Raw genomic sequence first — 22,500 nt, forward strand, 5'->3', positions numbered from 1 at the left:
CACTTTGACGATGGAGACGGACACTATATTTCACTCCAGATGGCCACACTGCATATTACTGTCATAGCAAAAATAGCCGATCTACAATTTTCGGATCAGCAATTTTTGCTGTTGCCCGTTGCCCATGTATGTATTAAACCACGTGAAGCCGTGAACACTATATAGAGTCCCTAGACTCTGTCATAGTAGTAAGCACACATTTTGGAAAATATCTACAAGTTCATGATGCGTCGTGAACTCGTGCTTAAAGTAAACATCCCCAGTCCTGTCATACAGTATTAACCCATTTTGGGCGGGAACCCCTTTTGGTGTTAGCATTATGTTATGCATTAGCTATTGAAAAGCAGATCTACAAGCTCATACGAGCTTGTAGGTCTGCTATTTTTGAAAAATCGAAGAAATAAAAGTCAAGACTACAGGCCCTTGTCTGAATGGAAAGGGATGTTTACACTGACTGTGGTTATGATGGCTTGTGAACCACCCGGTGCATGTGTGCGGCGTGACAAGAACAGCCACATCAATAGCCGTGTTATCACCATTTTCTACCCAGACAAAAAACAAGGCAAGTTAAGGGCTTTCACGTTGTGTATACTACGGGGGGGGGGGGGGGGGGGGGCAGGGGGAGTGTGGGAGGGGCTCGTCGTCCGTCGCCACGGGCAACCAGTCTGCAAACATTCCGTAACAGGCGTTTCTATTCTGATCCCACTCTTGGCTCTCCGGTCACTCAGCCGTCTTTAGCGACGTTGTGTTGTCGGTAGGTCGTCGTCAAGGAAACGTCTGGGTATAGTCAGTGGTGGAAAGTAACTAAGTACATTTGCTGTATGTAACTTCAGAATTTTCTGTGTCGCAGAAAAGGAGCGAAAATAGGAGATGTACAAGCTCAAAACATGTCGCGTTGTGACACGTAAAGAGCTTGTACATCTCCTATTTTCGCTCCTGTACTTTCACCCATTTTCTGCGACACTCTTGTATAATAAAATACAAAAATATCATATCTACAAGCTTGCGCCGTGTCACTTGATTTAAAAACATCACACCACGTGTGAAGTGAGGGGCGCTCTTACCATCGTACATCATTCATTCATTCAGTCAATGGGAATTTAATTTCTTTGTGTAGGACCAAAATATAGGGGTGAACCGTTAGCCCCACGACTTCAAATTCGACACACACGTTCCACACCCCCACAGGGAGGGCAGTGCCCGGTGTCAAGTCCGTCGGATAGCCGGTTGTCCAGAACCAGCACAAAAGCCTCTCCCCGGGCTCTGGATCATTATATGTTGTGTCGCATTCTGTGTTAGGCTAATCTGCAAGATGTCCCTGCCCACATACACAGACAACAAACTTTCTCTCTCAACACACACATACTACCACACACACACACACACACACACACTTAGAGCCACATACAAACACGCACGCACACAAATGCATGTTTCTAAGTTGTTGTCTAGTCTAGACCATGGTGATTTTACAGATGGCTTCCTTCAACCATGGAGAAAATGCTTTGTTTCGCGCGTGTGTGTGTGTGTGTGTGTGTGTGTGTGTGTGTGTGTGTGTGTGTGTGTGTGTGTGTGTGTGTGTGTGTGTGTGTGTGTGTGTGTGCGCGTGAGTGAGAGAACGTTTGACTCAGTGTTTTTCAGCTGTGGCCGAGCAGAGAGAAGAGGAAATGTTTTCAACGAGAAAAAATGGCAACGTCATGTCTTTCTCCCTCTCTCTCCGTCCACAGGAATGTGAGAACACTCTTTCAGTAACACACACACACACACACACACACACACACAAGATGCATTTTCATAAAGACTTGCAGCCGTTATAAACTGTGCATTCTAGAGTGAACCACACAAGAGCATACATGTGCACGCCGCACAAAACAGGCTTGCACATACACACGCACACTTTCTTTTTGAAGTATGCATGGCAAATTGCGTGCGTGCACACACACACACACACCACAGTACTGTATAAAGGCATCCACACGCTTTCTTAAGTAGGCAGAGGCACGCCAAACCATGCACGCGCGCACACACACACACACACACACACACACACACACACACACACACACACACACACACACACACACACACACACACACACACACACACACACACACACACACACACACACACACACACACACACACACACAGCCAACATAGTAATTGCATTTGGGTGTGTTTTTTGGGTGGAGGTTTTCTTGTGAGACTGCAGCCTACTACAGTACGTTTTATGAGAGACTGCTTGAGCGTGTCAGACGAATTGATAATCTTTTAACTGTCCCCGTGGATCAGAATAGACACGTGGGAAAGCCTTGTTCCCACTGTGTGAGTCAATGTTAGCTCAGACCCATGCAGACACAACGCAGGAGACCACAAAGCACACCATCCAACACACTCACACTCAAAAGCACTTCTCCCTTTTTTACACACACACACACACACACACACACACACACACACACACACACACACACACACACACACACACACACACACACACACACACTTTGTGGACTGTCTACTATTCAGTCCACATAAAAGATTTGACAGTCAGTGTGACTAAACTAAAAACGGGCACCCTGTGTCAGCTGATCTAAACGTGCGTGCAAAGGGCTGAAGGTAAGGGGAGGCCATGCCCTTGGTTGCCTTGTAGGGCAGTGGCTCTGGTTCTCAAAGTGAGGTCCAGGGACCCTCGGGGGTCCTCCACGGGGGGTTCCAAATGGACCCTCGCTGGTCTGTAACTCTGAGACCCTTTTTCCACCAGGGTTGAACCGGTTCGGGTCTTATTGAACCAGTTCAGAGTGTTTACACTGAAAATGAAATTGGTTCAGAATCCTAAAAGTTGGTTTCGGAACTGGAACCAAAAAATGGCCACCGGTTCCGTGAAAGCACCACGGTTCCAAGAATCTAGAACGGAACCAGTTCTTAGAAACAACGTTTTGTTGGTGGAAAAGGGGCCTCAGAGTGTACAAATGAGCCAAAATAAGTGATGTGAGATCAAACAAGCGACGTCTCAAGGAGGTGGTGGTAGTGGTGCCACAGGTAGAATGTAAATGATGCAGTCACAGAGCCCTGTGGTGGTGCTGCATCACAGAGCCCTGTGGTGCTGGTAGAATGTAATGTAAAAGATGCAGTCACAGAGACCTGTGGTGGTGCTGCATCACAGAGCCCTGTGGTGGTGCTGCATCACAGAGCCCTGTGGTGGTGCTGCATCACAGAACCCTGTGGTGGTGCTGCATCACAGAGCCCTGTGGTGGTGCTGCATCACAGAGCCCTGTGGTGGTGCTGCATCACAGAACCCTGTGGTGGTGCTGCATCACAGAGCCCTGTGGTGGTGCTGCATCACAGAGCCCTGTGGTGCTGGTAGAATGTAATGTAAAAGATGCAGTCACAGAGACCTGTGGTGGTGCTGCATCACAGAGCCCTGTGGTGGTGCTGCATCACAGAGCCCTGTGGTGGTGCTGCATCACAGAACCCTGTGGTGGTGCTGCATCACAGAGCCCTGTGGTGGTGCTGCATCACAGAGCCCTGTGGTGGTGGTGCTGCATCACAGAGCCCTGTGGTGGTGCTGCATCACAGAGCCCTGTGGTGGTGCTGCATCACAGAGCCCTGTGGTGGTGCTGCATCACAGAGCCCTGTGGTGGTGCTGCATCACAGAGCCCTGTGGTGGTGGTGCTGCATCACAGAGCCCTGTGGTGGTGGTGCTGCATCACAGAGCCCTGTGGTGGTGGTGCTGCATCACAGAGCCCTGTGGTGGTGGTGCTGCATCACAGAGCCCTGTGAGGATTCGTTCTCTTCATGTGGCGGCTGAGGACGAAGAGACGAGCTCGTCTCATATTCATGAGGCTTCGTGGCCTTTCCCTTGTCATGCCCAGTTGTGTGTGTGTGTGTGTGTGTTACAAGCAAGGTCGTGTGAGGTCACAGTGCCAGGGCAAACACATCATGTTGATTCAACGTCACGTCCAAGCAGCCGTGACAAAGGTCGTCTCACACACACACACACACACACACACACACACACACACACACACACACACACACACACACACACACACACACACACACACACACACACACACACAGCAGACAATCCCCGCGCTGTGGACTTCATGAGTTATACTTGGCATAATGATTATAATAATGCAGGAGGACGCCCGGTGCGGTGCAAGCCTTCTGCCTAAGGCTAGGAGGGGAAAGAAAAACAAAGAATAAACGTCCCAAGACCTTCTAATAACTTAGATGTACTACAGTATAAGCATCAAAGTCGGAGGCATTTCACTTTCCAAAAGGCAGTGGAGAAAGCACCGAAGCGCTTCATTAAAGGAGCATTCAGTGATTTGGAAAAAACCCCGGTCCACAAAAGCTCAAAATGGAGTGTGCTTTGAGCTTGTATAGATGTGCTAGTTTTTTAACTTCTTTTTTTTACATAATATAATCGATATGTGCTGTACTGTGATACACGCAGTGTTGTAACTAACTAACGCCCTTACATCGCGTTACGTTACATAACGAAACTACTATTTGCAAACCCAATTTGTAACCCAACGCTTTACATTTCCCATTCCATAACGGCGTTATAATTACTGTGTGTGTGTTAACCGCGTTATGGCGTTATGTCAACTTCGCTCCGTGAGTCAGACTGTCATACAGGCGTCTCTGTGCTGACTGCTGCTGAGAGCGCTCTCTGTGTTGACAGTTTCGTTTGTGCTCTGCCTCTCATACTAGCCTCTGAGCCCACATGGGCACAAAGCAAGAGGTCATTGATTGGCTAACGTAGGGCCAGATTTCAGGGTAAGCCAATCAGAGACAGTCTGACAGAGTAGGGCGGGTCTTTTCTTATGCCTGTAGGTAAACACAGACCTACAGTCTATGACACAGACACACAAACCCTTGTAACGCATACGAAGAAAACGCCGGTTGAACGAACATTATTACCACACGCTACAATGGCAAATGCGCATAACAGCGAGATCGGATGGTTTGTGGGTTGGAAATATCGATTTTAAATCGCCACAGTAGCATGTCACCAAGAGTCAACTTGACACAATGATTGCTAGGTAGCCTATGTTGTTGAGGGAATGCTTCCCCTCTCAACTCTGTTCCTTGGTCAGCAAAATACCAGTGAAAGCAGGGCCAATGTGCAGAAATACATTTTCCAAATACCTGAACAGTGAATATTCTAAAATGGAAGATGAGCTCAAAAATATATATATATATTTTTTTTAATATATTTTTTATCCCACGATTTTGTAACCCATTTTTCACCCCTGTGTCAATCATCTAATGTGATCCTGGGCTCTACACACCCTCCGCCAACCTGGGGAGAGCAACAGACTTAACTCATGCTTCCTTCATGCTTGAGTGTCCAAGTTGCTCCTTTACACCTGACAGGGGGGAGTTTCCCTGGTTGGACGTAGCGCGTGGAAGGAACACGTTATTCCAACCAGTTCCTTTCCCCTCCATCAGGCGCCCCGGCTGGCCAGGGGGAGGCTCAAAAATACATTTGATGAATTCGAATATCTCTATATCACTGCAGATATATGGACTCATTTTTTATTTGATTATTAATACTGTAATAATAATAATACTGTAATAATAATAAAAATCACACCCCTGTGAAGTGAGCAGTGCAATGTTGTGAAGTGAGCAGTGCAACATTGCACTGCTCACTTCACAGGGGTGTGATTTTTATTATTATTACAGTATTAGTTTTTTTCTTATGAAAGCAGAGAGTCTTCTGTTTCATACGGTATATAGTATGTGCATGTCGCTATAGGCCTTATTTTGTGAATATTTAGTTGTTCAGGTCCATGCCTTGTCTAAAATTCTCTTTTTCAGAGAGAACTTCAGAGAAGGCATGGACCTATTATTCACAAAATAAGGCCTATAGCGACATGTACATACTATATACCGTATGAAACAGAAGACTCTCTGCTTTCATAAGAAAAAAACGAATACAGTAATAATAATAAAAATCACACCCCTGTGAAGTGAGCAGTGCAATGTTGTGCAACATTGCACTGCTCACTTCACAGGGGTGTGATTTTTATTATTATTACAGTATTATACATGATACAAGTGCGAGTCCGACACAGGACGCGGACACCTCTCTCTCTCTCTGTGTGCACGCCACACACAGGAATAGCGAGGCTACACAGGGCGAAATGTTTGTGATAGCATGTAGCCTACGCGTGCTGCAGCGAGACAGGACGTTAAATCTTGATTTTCATTAAATAACCGTCTCTCTCTGTATGTGACACACACACACACACTGATGCGGTTTTATTAACATTATTCAAGTGAAATGCGTTGGGTTTTATAGACGGCAACATTGGGCTAATATAGCTACCAATATGTACGACACAGGAACCCAAGGAATAAAGGTTATATATAATCATCTATTCTGATCATCTATCGATACAGTCAACAGACAGACAGACAGAGTCAGTGAACACAGCTGTCCTGTGCTCTCATTGGCTGTAATATGGCCTTCTTGGTGTGCGGTCGCAACCCAGTTCATATTGTAGGATGTCCAGTCGGTGAGAGAGCCAAATATCGCTAGATATTCAGAAACGGTCGGGAAGGCGCTGCCGAGCGCTTTTATCAGCGCTATATCTTCTCGCAGAGCCTTTCACACACAGCGAGCAAAACCTCAGCGATCAAAGACCGATCTTGCGCACCACTGACGTAGAAACAGAGAACTGTTAGGATTTAAGAAGACATTTGTAGAATATGGTGCTCAGTTCTCAATGGCATAAGTGGTTAACCCATTTTGGGCGGGAACCCCTTTTGGTGTTAGCATTATGTTATGCTTTAGCTATTGAAAAATAGCAGATCTACAAGTAGGTCTGCTATTTTTGAAAAGTCGATAGAAACATAGCTTTTTCAGAAAGATGGCAGGATGTAGAAGACATTTTTAGAATCAGAATGGGTTAAAATAGGCTTTAACAGAGTGCCTAAGGACGGTGCACCCAGAGACACACTCAGGAACAAATCAATCTAACCAGAAGAAGTAAGTGGACGGTGGTGGAAATGGGAAGCAGAGATTAGGTTAGACAAGATGGCTTTTGGTTAGAGAGGAGAGGAGAGGGGGGAGAGAGAGAGAGAGCGAGAGCGAGAGCGAGAGCGAGAGAGAGAGAGAGAGAAAAGATGAGCGTATACCGAGAAGAACACAGCGATATATTTGATAGAAGGGAGGAGGAGGAAATGCACTGATGTATTGTTGGGCACGGATGGATGAAGGCTTGTGAGTTTGGAAAGAAACTGATTAGAGGTTGAATTATACTTGGCTGTGAACCCCGAGAAGCCACGGTATAAGCCCACGCTTTGAAATCACCTTGTGAGCTTATATACACACCAGGCTGTGTTCGGGCTGGGGGAACGACGAGGCGCACAACCAAATATCAGTCAGGCTTTAGAGGAGGTAAAGCATGGAAGAGAGAGAGAGAGAGAGAGAGAGAGAGAGAGAGAGGAGATGAGATGTACACTGACCTGTGAGAGATCGGGGATGTCACCCTGATCTATTCCAACTTGCTGTTGTCACAAACAAACAAATAAGAAAAAAACAAAAAGGGGGGGAGAAAAGGATTGATTGAAACAAAATGGACAAATAAACAAAATCAATCAAAAGGAGAGGGCAGGGGATAAGATAGAAGGGCAAAAATAGAATGAAAAAGAAAACAGAAAAAAAAGGGTTTCATTAATTCATGCGGTGGCATCAACGTAAACATAAACAACAGAAATAAACAAGAAAATATAAAGTATGCGGCAGGACTCTGGTTGGCTGACTGACCAGGCGAAATGGATGCTGTGTGTGTGACAATGATGATTGGACGCCGTGAAAATGTCTGACCAATGAGGACGGATGGGGGCGTGGCCACTGATGGATGGTGAGGTTTCAACATTGAGACCGTTTTTTTTAACAACATTTAAAAAGGGACATTTCACCAAAGATGACCACAGCAAAGAGACCGTAACCGACATTGAAAAGCTTGTGTGCACCACTGACTTGGTTTTGGACACAGATAAGAGGCCACAAGTTCACAACACAGCCTCCATCTGGAATAGCTGACGCAGTAGTGATGAACCGAACCTGGTTCGGACCAATCAGCGGAAGCTATACGGGCGGGATCTGCCAATCACCTGCCAAGTATAGCTTGAAAAATAAGGACCCGCCTTCTTCAGCGATTGGGCTGCATTGATACCAGATGGAAGTAGTTTGTCTAACTGTCAGGTTAAAAAAAAACGTGGCTACAAGGACAAAAACGTGGCGAAAAAAGTAGCTTCAGCCCAATGGCGGTAGAACCGTTTGTTTGCCGACACAAAACTCACCCCGTTGTGTTCCGGTGGCTTCCGAAACCAAAGAACACACAACATGATATATAATGCATTCATATAAAATAAACATGGAATGCATTGACCTTTAGATTAGAATGACTGACACAAGGAGTGCACAAAGATGGTGCAACTGAATAATGGAAAGCTGCTCCTGTTTCATATTTCATACACATAAGTTTGTGTTGCCAGTGTTGTTGTTGTTTATTGTGTCAGGGAAGCCAGCCGTTACAATTCTCACATGGAGAGAGAGAGAGAGAGAGAGAGAGAGGGAGGGAGTTTGAGAGAGGAGAAAGGGAGTGAGCGAGAGGGAGGGAGAGAGGGAGAGGAGGGAGTTTGAGAGAGGAGAAAGGGAGTGAGCGAGAGGGAGGGAGAGAGGGAGAGGAGGGAGTTTGAGAGAGGAGAAAGGGAGTGAGCGAGATGGAGGGAGAGAGGGAGAGGAGGGAGTTTGAGAGAGGAGAAAGGGAGTGAGCGAGATGGAGGGAGGAAGGGAGGGAGAGAGAGGAGGGAGTTTGAGAGAGGCGAGAGGGAGAGAGCGAGAGGGAGGGAGGGAGGGAGGGAGAGAGGGAGAGGAGGGAGTTTGAGAGAGGAGAAAGGGAGTGAGCGAGATGGAGGGAGGAAGGGAGGGAGAGAGGAGGGAGTTTGAGAGAGGCGAGAGGGAGGGAGGGAGGGAGAGAGGGAGAGAGAGGAGGGAGAGGGAGGGAGGGAGAGAGAGGAGGGAGTTTGAGAGAGGAGAGAAGGAGGGAGGGAGGGAGGGAGGGAGGGAGGGGAAAAGGAGGGAGAGAGAGGAGAAAAGGAGGGAGAGAAAGACCGTCATGCGGCTAAAAATAGACAATTTACAAGTCTCAGCTCATCGCAGATGCGACGCGTTGTGAACTCGTAAATTGGCTATTTCCACTGTGGGACCACTCCACGGTCGCACGATGACCGATAAAAGCAGGCTTAAGTGGAAGCGAGAGGAAGGGTTGGGGGGGGGGAAGAGAGAGAGAGAGAGAGAGACAGAGACAGAGAGAGAGAGAGGAACAGAGAGAGAGAGAGAGAGGAACAGGCGAGTTGAGGACAGGAGAGGAGAGAAAGAGAAAGAGGGATGATCTGTTGGCGCTGCATGGCTGGATAGGGGGCTCTCGGGCATCCATCTTTGTCAGGTACAGGGCGAGAGAGACGGAGAGACAGAGAGAGAGAGCTAACCGAGCACCTAACCACAGTCTCCATCTTAGGGGCTATTTTTGGTGTCTGTGTGTGCGCCTGTGTGTGTGTGTGAGTGTGTGTGTGTGAGAGTGTGTGTGTGTGTGTGTGTGTGTGCGTGTGTGTGTGTGCACGCACGCGAGCGAGGGTGCACAGGCCAGTGAGGGTAAGTCCGGACCTGTGTAGCCTTGGAGTGGCAGTGAAACTAGGCTGCGCACCCACAACACAGCACAGCACATACGATTGACAATAAAACACGTTTTACAAAAATTGCACTGCTGTAGGTGCGTTAAAAATGTATTTGGAGCAAATTCAAAATCACTGTCAAATCGTTAAAACAATTAACCGACATCGGTGAATTGGTTGCAGTGTTCTATTTTGCCATTATATACACACACGTTGACCTTTATTTCTATGGAATGTGTTCTATAAAATGCTAACACTAGAATTAACATTGAGTATGTCAGTATGTCAGTATGCCTGTGTGTGTGTGTGTGTGTGTGTGTGTGTGTGTGTGTGTGTGTGTGTGTGTGTGTGTGTGTGTGTGTGTGTGTTGCGCGCGCATGAGACAGAGAGACTTATGTGATAGACAAAACCAGCTGGCAGCACATCTTTTTGACACATCTATGGCAGATTACACTTACCAGCTGGTTAGCAGCAGCTGAGCGTGTGCGTGTGCGTGCGTGAGTGAGTGAGTTTTAATCTTGTACAAAATAGTACGTTTCTGATCTTGTGCTACATCATGAACAATCCAGCCAATCCAATTCTCAGCTCATGAACTTGCCTTTGACGTCAAGCTCTGCAATAAGAGATCGCATGCTCTTTTAAATGCAGTGTTCTTCATCTGTGATTGGCTGCTACCAAGCCAATTATGTTGAACCCAATAAGGCTTCTGAACCTATACAGCATGACAACGTTCTTCTAATCGACATCCTGCGGTGTCTCTATGCCTCCGCTGCTCGCAAAGTGCTTCTGGAGTGGCTTTGAGTGGCCAATTTTTCCCCACTGTACGCCGTACACGGAAGTCTGCAACTTCAGATTTTTGTATGATTTATGACGAAGTTTCTCATGGTGTAATTGCACCGCAGGGGCCAGCCGAGTGCGTGTGTGTGTGCGTGCGTGCGTACCTCTGCCACTTTGAGGAATTCGGACAGCTTGGTCATCCTGTAGAGGAACTTCTTGTAGATGTCCAGAGCATCTTTACACTGATTCTTCTTCATGTCGAAATATTTCTCTACAAAAATAGAGAAGAGAGAGAGAGGAAGACACGGAAAGGTTGAAAATGTACCCCCCAAACAATGACGCTTCATAATTGGGACATTTTATGTCAAGCTTTGTTTTTATGACGTGGAAGAGATTTTAAAATATCATCGCTGTCAGGCAGAAAAGAATAACCCGTCTTCCAATCGTCGGTTCAACAAGGTTATTATTTAGGATATTGCAGGTGGCATTGGCCCCCAAATAATTGGCCAAAAGAAACTAAAGGATTTTACAATCACATACAGTAACATGAATATTGAAATGCAGGAGAAGAAATAAGTGTCACATCATTTCTTCTCTAAAACCTCATTGATTAGAACAAACAAAAAATGGTCATAGAAATGAACAGGCTCTGAAAATGCACATGTCTTAATTAAAGTGTGAACAGTGCTGTTATTGATGCTGGTATGTGTACTATAACTATCATAACTCACAGTTACTGTGTACTACTAGATTGCTTCTCAAACGTTTTCATGTCAAGGACCCCCAGATTGACATTCATCAGCCTGCGGACCCCCATTTGTACGGCTCTAGCAGTGATTCTCAACCGTTTTCATTTCAAGGACTCCCAGTTTGACAAGCTACGGACGCCCAATTAACGGCATTTCCATCTCTGGGACACCAATTTACTGTATATTGTAAAATCAATGTTAATTAGCTAAATGCAACCACGTCGTACAATTTGTACAATTGTACAATTTGTACGCATTTGTGCACTTTCAGAGTTTGTACACTCTCAGAGTTACAGTCCCATATAGGGTCCATTTGGTTCCAACTATCATTTAGCTGGGGACCCCCTGGGACTCCCTCAAGGGGTCCCCGGACCCCACTTTGAGAACCACTAGTACGATAACACTGCCGTGTGCAGTAGAGACACAGGAACACATGGAAAAGACAAACATGACAGCCTGTCACAATAAATACTTACAGTCCTATGAGAGCCTGTGTGTGTGTGTGTGTGTGTGTGTGTGTGTGTGTGTGTGTGTGTGTGTGTGTGTGTGTGAAAATATCTGTGTATCATGCTGAGAGTGTGTGATTGTGTCAATCTCTCCAGCTGTGTGCGTGCGTGCGTGCGTATCTCAATGTGAGCATGACAGTCAGTGAATGTGAGCCCAGCAGTAGACGTTTGATGTGTGTGTGTGTGTGTGTGTGTGTGTTCTACTGTATCACCTGCAGACAGATGGTGTGCACGTTATGAAGACACATGTTCATGTCTTCGTGTGTGTGTGTGTGTGTGTGTGTGTGTGTGTGTGTGTGTGTGTGTGTGTGTGTGTGTGTGTGTGTGTGTGTGTGTGTGTGTGTGTGTGTGTGTGTGTGTGTGTGACCATGCATGCATGATGCTTACCCAGCAGATTAATGACTCCTTCGTTGTAAGCAGCGAACAGCCTGATGGAGTCTTTGAAGAGTAGCATGAACGCTGAGTTGATCACTCCATTGGTCAACTCATTAGGATTGGCCTGGAGAGAGGGAGGGAGGGGGAGAGAGAGGGAGGGGAGAGAGAGGGAGGGAGGGGAGAGAGAGGGAGGGAGGGAGGGGAGAGAGAGGGAGGGAGGGAGGGGAGAGGGAGAGAGGGAGAGAGAGAGGGGGAGGGGGGAGGGAGGGAGGGAGGGGAGAGAGAGAGGAGAGAGGGAGGGAGGAGAGAGAGGAAGGGAGGGGAGAGAGAGAGAGGAAGGGAGGGGAGAGAGAGAGAGAAGGAGACGAGAGAGAAGGGAGGGAGATGTCTGTTTTTACTTTGTTCACTTTGACCAGGGAGCCATGAGGTTAAATGTTACAGGCTGACTGACATACACACACTTGACACTAGTTGTCACACTATCAGTGATAACATGTAGACTATAGCAGTGATTCTCAAAACATTTACATTTCAAGTAGTGATACTGTATGCATGCACAAGGTGCGTTCAAACCTGAAGAACGTAATTTCTGCTACTATATCATTTATGAGCAGCAAAACTAGTTCCTATGTGTTTGCAAAGGGTTTATATATTGTTTTTCCCACCGAGTCTCGGTGTCAGTTCAGTTGGCCAGTTCGTGTTACATTATGTTTATTATTATTATATATGTTTATTACTGGTTCATTTGTATTCTCATCGACCGGGCCTGATATTTACTTGACTTGACTACAAATCTCATACTAGTGTTCAATGCGTCGATCTCGTGGAAAAAAAAGACAACATTAGGCCTGTGCTTGTACTTAATGCGAACGTTAGTTGTCCATTTCCATTCATTTGTTTTCACCCAGGTGTGAAATATATTGAATAACTCGCAGCAGGATAGCAGGTTGGAGTAGTGTTTTCGTTAAGTCCCATTTTTGTCATCTGAGGGTAAGTACTGTACTGTACTGTACTGCTAGACAGACAGGTCATGACTTACTTTAGTCGACTAAATCTAGTTGATTTAGTCGACTAAAACGTATTTTGGTGGGCCTTGATGGCATCGAAATGGCTGATTTTACACTTGCTGACAATAGCAGATCTACAAGCTCACAATGCGTCACAGCGCAATGTGCGATCTGCGCGACCATCTGCGCGACACTTTGTGTGATCTGCTATTTTCAGCATTCAACCAAGTGTAAGATGACTGACTATATCTGTTGTCCACTAGTCCCTTCCTCATTTTTTTGTCTAGTTTGTATTTGTTGGCAAAATTGTCAACATATTTAGTCTCAGTTTTAGTCATCATGGTTTAGTTTTAATCTAGTCTTTATTCAGTATTCCTCAGTGTAAAACGGTAGTTGACGATTTTTTTTGTCATATTCATAGCAAAGCTGCGGTTGCTGCTCATCAGATTATCTGTGTTCAAAGTCACAACCATGGCAACATGGAGTGTTCTCTGAAAAGGCAGTTGAAATGTGAACATGCGTCACACACACACACACACAGCCACGGCCGTCTGCCTCCTTCAGTTTTACAGGGTAGCAACCACGTAGCAACCGTTAACCGTTTCATCACGCTCCTCTCTCTGTAAATATACCATAGGATCTTACTGAGCTTTATTATATTCCAATATACGTTTTGTATCGTCGGAGCAACTGGGAGCCTTTTTCTTTAACCCATTAAAGGGACATTTCACCTCTGGAAGAAACTGCAGTCACTCAATGGTAATAGTATTTCTAGTAGATAACAGTAGCACAATTAGAAATGTGCACCCTATGGCCAGAAAAATAATGAAGTCTGTGTGAACAATCTGTGATTGTTGAAGTACTACAATGACCACAATGCTTTGGTGCACTGCCCCTCCTTGTTGAAAGGGGGAAGGCTGCATGGAGGTGTGATGTGACTTGTAGTCCAGGAAGGAAACGAGACCACATTTTCATGACACATCTTGGTCATGAACATGGTGTCATGACTAAAATATCTAAAAACACAACGTTTTTGGCTGGGACACGCGGAAATGCTTTGGCCATGTCTCGCGACCTCAAATACATCAGAAATAAATACTGAGGGTGCACGGTGGCACAGTCGGTACTCGGTCACAGCTAGAAGGTCCTGGGTTCGATTCCCGCTGGGGACACTGTGGGAGCTGGGGACGTGTTCTCTCCTCCGCGTCAGCAGTGCCCATGGAGGGGAAAGGAACTAAAATAATTTCCCCAGGGGTCGCGACCTCCAGGTTGAGAACCCCTGTGCTAACACACACACGTACCTGGAAGTCAAGCAGAGCATCCAGCTGGTTCTGAATGATGGGCAGGGTCTTGATCAACTTCTCAATGGCCATGGTGCGCATGACTCCGTCAATACTGGTGAGAAAAACAACGCAATGTTCATATGGTGCGCATGACTCCGTCAATACTGGTGAGAAAAACAACGCAATGTTCATATGGTGCGCATGACTCCGTCAATACTGGTGAGAAAAACAACGCAATGTTCATATACTGGTGAGAAAAACAACACAATGTTCATATGGTGCGCATGACTATGTGTCTATGTCAGTCGTTCATTATGTCAAATAAACGAAGATGTTTTTGGTATAGCCACACCTAAGGCTTTACGTCTTGAATCTTTGCTTTTATGAAATATCAGAGATCATTAGGGTTTTCTGGAAGATGTTGCTAGGTTGACCACTTTAAATACACAATTTTATCAATTATAAATAACTAATACGCGGACAGGTCTAAAAGCTTACAACAGTTGTACGCTTGTGTGACATCATTCCATAGAAGGCATGCTGACGTATATGGAATCAAATCAGTGGTGGTGGCTGAGAACTTGAATCTGGTTCGGATGCTACCAAGTGGCAGTAGAATTGCCCCCCCCCAGACAAATAGATTGTCTGTATTTTTCTGCATGTGCATGTGCATGTGCATGTGCATGTGCATGTGCATGTGCATGTGCATGTGCGTGTGCGTGTGTGTGTGGCTATGCTTACCCTCTCTTCATCTTGGTGAAGTCTACAGCCACCAGTCTGTAGGACATGGCCTTCTCATTCAGATAGCGACTGTAACGCCTGATGAACGTAGACATGTCATAACCTATAAAAGAGAAAGACAGAGGGGAGAGAGAGAGAGAGGGAGAGAGAGAGAGAGAGAGAGAGAGAGAGAGAGAGAGAGACAGAGAGAGAGAGAGAGGCAGAAAAGGATAGAAAGAGGCAGAGATGGAGAGATAGGGGATGAGAGACGAGAGAGAGAGAGAGAGAGAGAGGAGTGGACCAAAAGAGTGAGGGGTTGAGGACAGGAGAGGGATAGTCAGGGGGACACGAGAGGAGAGAGATAAAGAGCAATGAATGGGGGTGAATACAGATGGGGGAGGATGGAGTAGAGAGTGATACAGTAGGGAGGAACGTGTGAAACGGCTTCCATCATCCATCCACAGCCTGTGCTACTGAGAGGGCACGAGTTCACTGTGGTGTGTGTGTGTGTGTGTGTATGTACTACATATCATATCCTATATGATGTGTTACAGAGTTAGTGTCGAAGTGTCCTTGAGCAAGACGCTGAAGTTGGTGCCTTGCATGGTTTCTTCCACCATCGGTGTATGAACGTGTGGGTGAATGCAATGCACAATTTATGTAAAGCACCGTGGATGAAGGCGCTACATAAATGCACCATTTACCATTTATTTACCATGCATGCATTTTGTGGTGTCTGGTGATCGGCTGGGTATGTTCGGGGTAAGAATGGTAGTTCCTTATTGGCTGTTGATGGCGACGTGACTAAGGTACGTTTCAAGGTTGGTCTAACGGGTCTAAAGGATTTAGAACAGCAGTTGTAATAGACATTAGTTAGTAGCAGTACTTGCGCGCTCTGCTTGCGCACAAGTAGGCCATGTATGGCCAACTTGTGTGCAAGGCGCAAATTGGCACCTTGACAGAGTGCATTTCTAGATATCATCATCATACTATAATTCTAACAATGTCTGTCTGTGTGTGTGTCTGTCAGAAACAACACCATAGCTCCCCAATGCCTGCACCAATCACTCCCACTTTTCACACAGGCATTGACCATATGCATGTGGAGGGCGTAACGAAGCCCTTTTTCGATTTGACACATTAATGATTATTAATTAATGTATTAGTCAATTACAAACGCAACCGGGCGCAGTACCCTTCACGGCCACAAGGGGGGGCAAATATCTCACAACGGGTAAAGACTAGTTATTATAATTATACAAATGTGTGTGTGCTTGAATACCTTGCAGTGCGCCCTTATCCAGGAAGTTGTTGAGGTTGAAGAGAGTGTTTCTGGAGGCCAGGTACTGGATGAAACGCTGCAGAACACAACAGAGCAGAAGGGTTAATTTAGCGTCCCTAGGGCACTTCCAGAAAGGGAAAATAGCGAGGCGATGTTATATAGATATTAAACGCCTTAGGACGAGTATACTCATACACCGCACCTCGCGGAATTAATTAATAGATAGGAGAGTATACCCGCCCTTAGCATCAATTGTGTTAATACCTTTTCACGACACAAGATATACGTTTGGCACAGATTGAATACTCACATACACATAGTATGCATGTTTCACTCTTTTCACATAGAGACAGACTTGGTTGGTGTGCATACACATCATCATATTTATAGATTCTGCAAATGAACCTTGCAATTTAGTTAGAAAGGGCATTTTCCGTCAATGCTACATTAGCATTAACTGCATGATGTAATTGATCAGATAGTGATTTAATGCTGTCAAAACTGCAATGTGAGCTCACAGATCAGCTCCTTTAGCTACATTTGGACAACACCGCCATACAAACAAACTGGTATAACGTTGTATTCATGAAAAACAAAAACATGAAGGATGAAATAATATGGAGGTGCAGTGTTTCTGCCCGACAGTGACGGAACGAAACAAGAAGCAATATCAGCCTTTTCAATTAACCCAATAAGACCTGAGAACAGATTCTACAAAATGTCTTCTAAATCATGACAGTTTTCTGAAAAACCCTATGTTTCTGGTTCTCAAACCATCTCATGTCAAGGATCCCAGAAATTATAAGTAATTGGCCACCACTGATTTTTCAAATCTACAAGCTCGTAGCGTGGCACTGAGTACCGCGCTACGAGCTTGTAGATTTGCTATTTTCAATAGCTAGTTTCAAATAATGATTAAAGTGGTTATAAGCGAAGGTGACACAGATGCGTCCTCAGGTCGAAATGCCTTAAACGAGGCATGACATTGAAATGGAAGCACAACTGCACAAACTCTCAGAACATGAAACATTGGTCTAAATGTTGTCCGGTTTCAAGGTTTCGGCTTGACAGCCACGGACAAGACATGTTCTGTACTTGACCCTGTTTTGACAATGATGAATCGACGGGATCGATGGAACCAAACAAAATGTGAAAACACGCTGGAGCCTCCAGTGACAGTGAAAAACGGTGAATTAAAGGCAAGCTCCAGCCTGGAGGTATCCTTTCAGTGTGGGTTTAGGCCACCGCCATGCAGGGGTCCAAATGGACCCCTGTCAACGCATAGTCACCCATAGTCACTTAAAAGATAAACTAGTTTTTCCACTCTCAAATCAATCAATCAAACAAGCTATAGTCACCTGTGAAATAGTTCTAGCTATAGTATATAATCTCCCAACGGCATGTAAAGTTGCATGAAAAGGTTCTTCTAAAACAAAAAATATATAAAATAATATGTGTAGTGGTGTCAGTCGTCAGTTTCTCAACGTCGCGTTAGGACCATCAGGGTGGCCAAAATGACGTAGCCACGGGAAGTGTATTATTTATTTTAATGTTAAACAAAATAATTGACAACGCATTCCAGAATATCTGCGGGCACTAGGACCCTGCTAGCCTGGCATAGCCAGATTAATATCAATGTGTAGATATTAGTCTGGAACTTGCAAGCAGTTACAAAACGGATTCCGGAACTTTGAATAGCGTTCATTTCTCACAATTCCTTCCGTTTCGACAAATTATGTAATGGCATGGAACTACCACCAGATGTCTTCAAATTAGAACACTGGGATTAATTAAGTTGGTAGTCATGGCTGCCAGTTCCCACCTGATGTCGTGTGGTAGTTCCACCTGATCAAAACCGGACCGAATAACCGCTAGCTTGCATAACGTCTTCAGACTAGGGCTTAAGTCTAAGATGTACATGTCGTGGAATGCGTTCCATGCTCCAAAGAGGAGGATACGATCTCCCACCATGCAACAGCACATGTCACACAACCGTAGACATGGGCCTCTCCCCTTGGGCTCGACCTTCTTCCAGGAGAAGGTCTCCGGGTTGAACTTCCACAAATCTTTGAATGTCCGCTTGGAGTTGTCACCCATGAAAATGTACAGCTCTCTGTTGTAGCAAAAGGCTGAATGATCCTCGCGACCTTTTGAAAGAAGCTCTGCGGTAGGCGTGCTCAGCCAGACGTCGGTCTCCGTGTCAAACACTCGGACACTGTTGTCGTAGACGCCGCAGCCCCCGAACACAAACATCTTTGTCCCAATGATTGTGGCTGAGTGACCTTCTGAAGTGGGCGGCGGAGTGCCTCTGGTGTTGATTAAATACCAGACCATCGCGGGGGTGTCCAGCTTGTAGATGTCATTAGTGTGTCCAGTCTGCTTGAACCATCCTCCGTAGACATACATGGCCGTCCCTAACACACAGGCCGAGTGGTACTCACTCCCCACTGGAACAACCCCAGACATCTTGTGCTTGATCCACCCGTGGGTGTCGACGTCGAACGCATAAAGAACCTTGCGGTCGTCCTCTCTGTAAGAATTACCCCAGATATAGACGATCTGTGATATCAGCGCGGCCGTGTAGCCGTCACGTAACGAGGGACCCTCGAGGATACGTTGTCCACCTCCTCCGGTAGCCACCGGGGACACCTTCGTCCAGCGCAAAGACACTGTGTTGAAGATGCACACCTTGAGCTGATGACGCCTGTCACTCATGTGCCCTCCAAAGGAGTAGACCTCATGACCGACAGCAACAGCAGCTCGAGCGTCTACCGAACAAAACTGTCTTTTCAAATGAACCGTCCAGCAAAACATTTTTTACACATTTTCCACAAATGTGAAGTATTCCTATGCTATGAAATATTTGGGAGTGTAATTGTACGCAATGCCAAGTATATTGATTCAGGTTAAACAAACGTCACGCAAAGCTTTGGTTTGGGTTGGCCAATGAATTAAGCAGATGCCTGTTGGACTGCCCTAATAAGGTGAACCCCGGCCGAGACAGGGGCTCTGGAAATCCTCCACACTACACGACAGAGTGTGTTCAGCACTACACATAGCACAATGTTCATTAGTGTTCAGGTAGACTTGTTGCAAAAAAGTTGACATTGCTATGACGACACTGATCGTTGAGTGACGACCTCATCTTTCTAAAAATCCACGGATATTTCACTTTTCAAAAACAAATAGGAATTATTGTTGACCTTTTGTGCATGTGTGTGGGGGCAAGTGAGAATGCTGTATGTCTGAAATCTACAATAAAAAGCAAGTTTGCCAGTTTTGTTTGACATTGATTTGACTGTGCCTCCAACACGACTGTGTGTGTGTGTGTGTGTGTGTGTGTGTGTGTGTGTGTGTGCGTGCATGCGTGCGTGCATGCGTGCGTGCATGTGTGTGTGTGTGTGTGTGTCAATCTCGCAAAGTAATAGTGCAGAGAAAGTGCTGTCTTGAAATTTGTTGAGGGCAACTTTCAGGGCAAAGAAAATGCACTCTGTGGATTGGGAATTGTGTGTGTGTGTGTGCGTGCACGTGCACGTGTGTGTGCGTGCACATGTGCTGCAGAGAAGGAGAGAAGTAGAAAGAGGCAGCACAGCAGAGAATCAAACTAAAGAAAGAAAGTGCAACATCTCATAAGACAGAAAGGGACTGAAGGGCCGTCGACATGAAGCCTGATTGCTGGAAATAATTGATAAACGGTTGGTGGAATCAGAGTCCACCACATCTAACGACAATGGTGGACAAAATCGTTGGGGAACCTTTAATACAATTATATGGTTGAGGTCCACACTTGGCTGGAGAAAATACCAGTACTAGGGGGGCACCATTGAGCATCATCAAGGGCATGAGAAATAATTTGTTACAACCTTGCATAGAAATCGGTAAAATATATTTATATACAGTACAGTATGACCAGGAATGTGTTTCAGCGCAGACCCATCATGTATCAATTATCTAAAATGAAATACATTTATTTGGTCTGATGTCACCCATTTCCACTTAAATTCTATAAGCTTCATTAATTTGGGATCCCCAGGGATCTATTAAAGCAATAAGTCACAAGAGGTCTCAGGTTACCGTGCATTTTATAATGGCTGAGAGGCGTGGTGAGACACGACGGAGACATTTTAATTACAAACATAACAAAATTAACATCATAAAACTAACATGAATAACCCCTAGTTTGACACTTTAAATGCTACTTAAAGCATAATTAAAATTATTAGACATTTTTGCCTTAATATATAGGATGTACCCAACTTTCAACCCCTGAATTTACCATGATCCAAAATGTATATAATTCACAATTTTTAATGTTATTTGGATGACCCTAAGGATCATAAAAAACCTTGAATGATTACTATTGCAATTTATTTTGGGTCAAGTCCCTTTTTAGATTGACTGGCCTAAATAAAGTATTAGGACTAACCGTTTTAGAAACTTAAATACACGCTGCAATGTGAGCTGGTACGTAGATAGATACATTTTGGCTGTACGTTCATCTATTATGATGAATGGAGACTGTATGGGTTCAGGAGGTGTTTAATATAGTTCTGGCGATAATAAGCAAGGAAGATATGGTGTTTGTTTTTGTGATTGCCAATAAAATATAACTTTGATAAAGCCATTCAATGATGAGGGCAGTTCACCCCTGGTTGGTAGCTCACAATGGGAATAGGTACAGTCGATTTGCTCGCTGTCCCTCTCCCCCTCCCTCCCCCCTCCCCCTCCCCCTCACACACACACACACACACACCCTGATACACAAACACACACTGATGATTCACTATGGAGGAATGACATTGTAGTTGTGACCACCAGGCTGTGTACTCCATGAACACACACACACACACACACACACACACACACACACACACACACACACACACACACACACACACACACACACACACACACACACACACACACACACACACACACACACACACACACACACACACACACACACACACACACACACACACACACACACACACACACACACACACACACACAGAATGTGTTGAATAGGTGTGAAGGGTAAACGCTAAATGGCGTAAGAGGAGAGATTTATTTTACAATCCCTGTGTGTGTATATGTGTGTGTGTGTGTGTGTGTGTGTGAATACCTGCAAGGTATTAGGTAATGATGCTAATATAGTGTACGACTGTACGGGCTACTTCTGTCAATGCACCAGCTGGATCATGGCGGTGGTGTGTGGCGTGCGTGTGAGCGTGCGTGTGAGTGTGCGTGTGAGCGTGCATGTGAGCGTGCATGTGAGCGTGCGTGTGAGCGTGCGTGTGAGTGTGTGTGTGTGAGAGAAACTCTTGAGAGGTCAACGATGGAGTCAAACAACATGAGTCACCGTTTTAGACGCTCACATGCCGGTCGGGACATCAAAAGCTATTTTTCATTTGAAAAGCAGACCCGTCTGAAGTGAGTGGTGCTGTGCTGTGCTGTGCTGTACTATACTGTACTGTACTGTATACTGTAGAGCTCTTCACCGGGTCCCCCGACTCCGAAAATACCACTCGGGCAGGGTCGGAATTGGACGTATCCCCCTCGGAAATCGGGTCTGTCAATCATTATGTCTAATGTCCGAGTGGATCCGAGAAGACCCGTAGGCTACTGTGTGTGTGACGTGTGTGTGTACTGTCTGTGCTTTTTTGTTGTTGTTGCAAATGTTAATAAAATATTCAATCAGTGTATGATTGTGTGCCAGTCTGACTGTAGAGACTCTCTCTATCCACTGCATGTTGCGCTCTGCTGCGCATTGCTGTGGAGGAGAAAAAAAGTTCTGTTTAAAGTGTGATAATTTAGGCTGACCTAGGATCAGGTTAGTGTTGCAGCGACATGAGCGGCTGCGTTACGTGTGATGATTATGCTGGTTTAGGATCAGCAGCGCAAGACCAATGCAATGCAAGCCCCGTCCTGCATGGTTTGCCTTGCGCTGATTTGAATGGAAACATCTGCGTTCAATTATACTTTATATCACAATCACGGATCCCGACAACAGTGTTGACCTCAACAAGGTGAAAGCAAACTAGCAAAGCTCAAATCAAATGAATATAGGAAGGTTAAAGCAAGAACTCTCCTGTGT

The 22,500-nt window shown here is 45.5% G+C and overlaps 1 protein-coding gene across 6 annotated transcripts in view; it reads right to left on the reverse strand.

The window, feature by feature from the left end:
- Positions 1 to 22,500, reverse strand: part of LOC310875888 (phosphatidylinositol-binding clathrin assembly protein) — a 103,033-nt gene that overhangs the window by 38,677 nt on the left and 41,856 nt on the right. For all 6 annotated transcript variants that reach the window (XM_083789320.1, XM_083789318.1, XM_083789316.1 and 3 more), the window contains exons 3-8: positions 16,404 to 16,479; positions 15,143 to 15,245; positions 14,420 to 14,513; positions 12,124 to 12,235; positions 10,646 to 10,752; positions 7,491 to 7,532 (exon numbers count right to left, since the gene is read on the reverse strand). In XM_083789320.1, the coding sequence (XP_083645446.1) occupies positions 7,491 to 7,532; positions 10,646 to 10,752; positions 12,124 to 12,235; positions 14,420 to 14,513; positions 15,143 to 15,245; positions 16,404 to 16,479 (534 nt within the window). The remainder of the gene's footprint in view (positions 1 to 7,490; positions 7,533 to 10,645; positions 10,753 to 12,123; positions 12,236 to 14,419; positions 14,514 to 15,142; positions 15,246 to 16,403; positions 16,480 to 22,500) is intronic.

This window comes from Protomyctophum parallelum, assembly GCF_964188405.1.
Source record: "Protomyctophum parallelum genome assembly, chromosome: 18".
Lineage (NCBI taxonomy): Eukaryota > Metazoa > Chordata > Actinopteri > Myctophiformes > Myctophidae > Protomyctophum > Protomyctophum parallelum.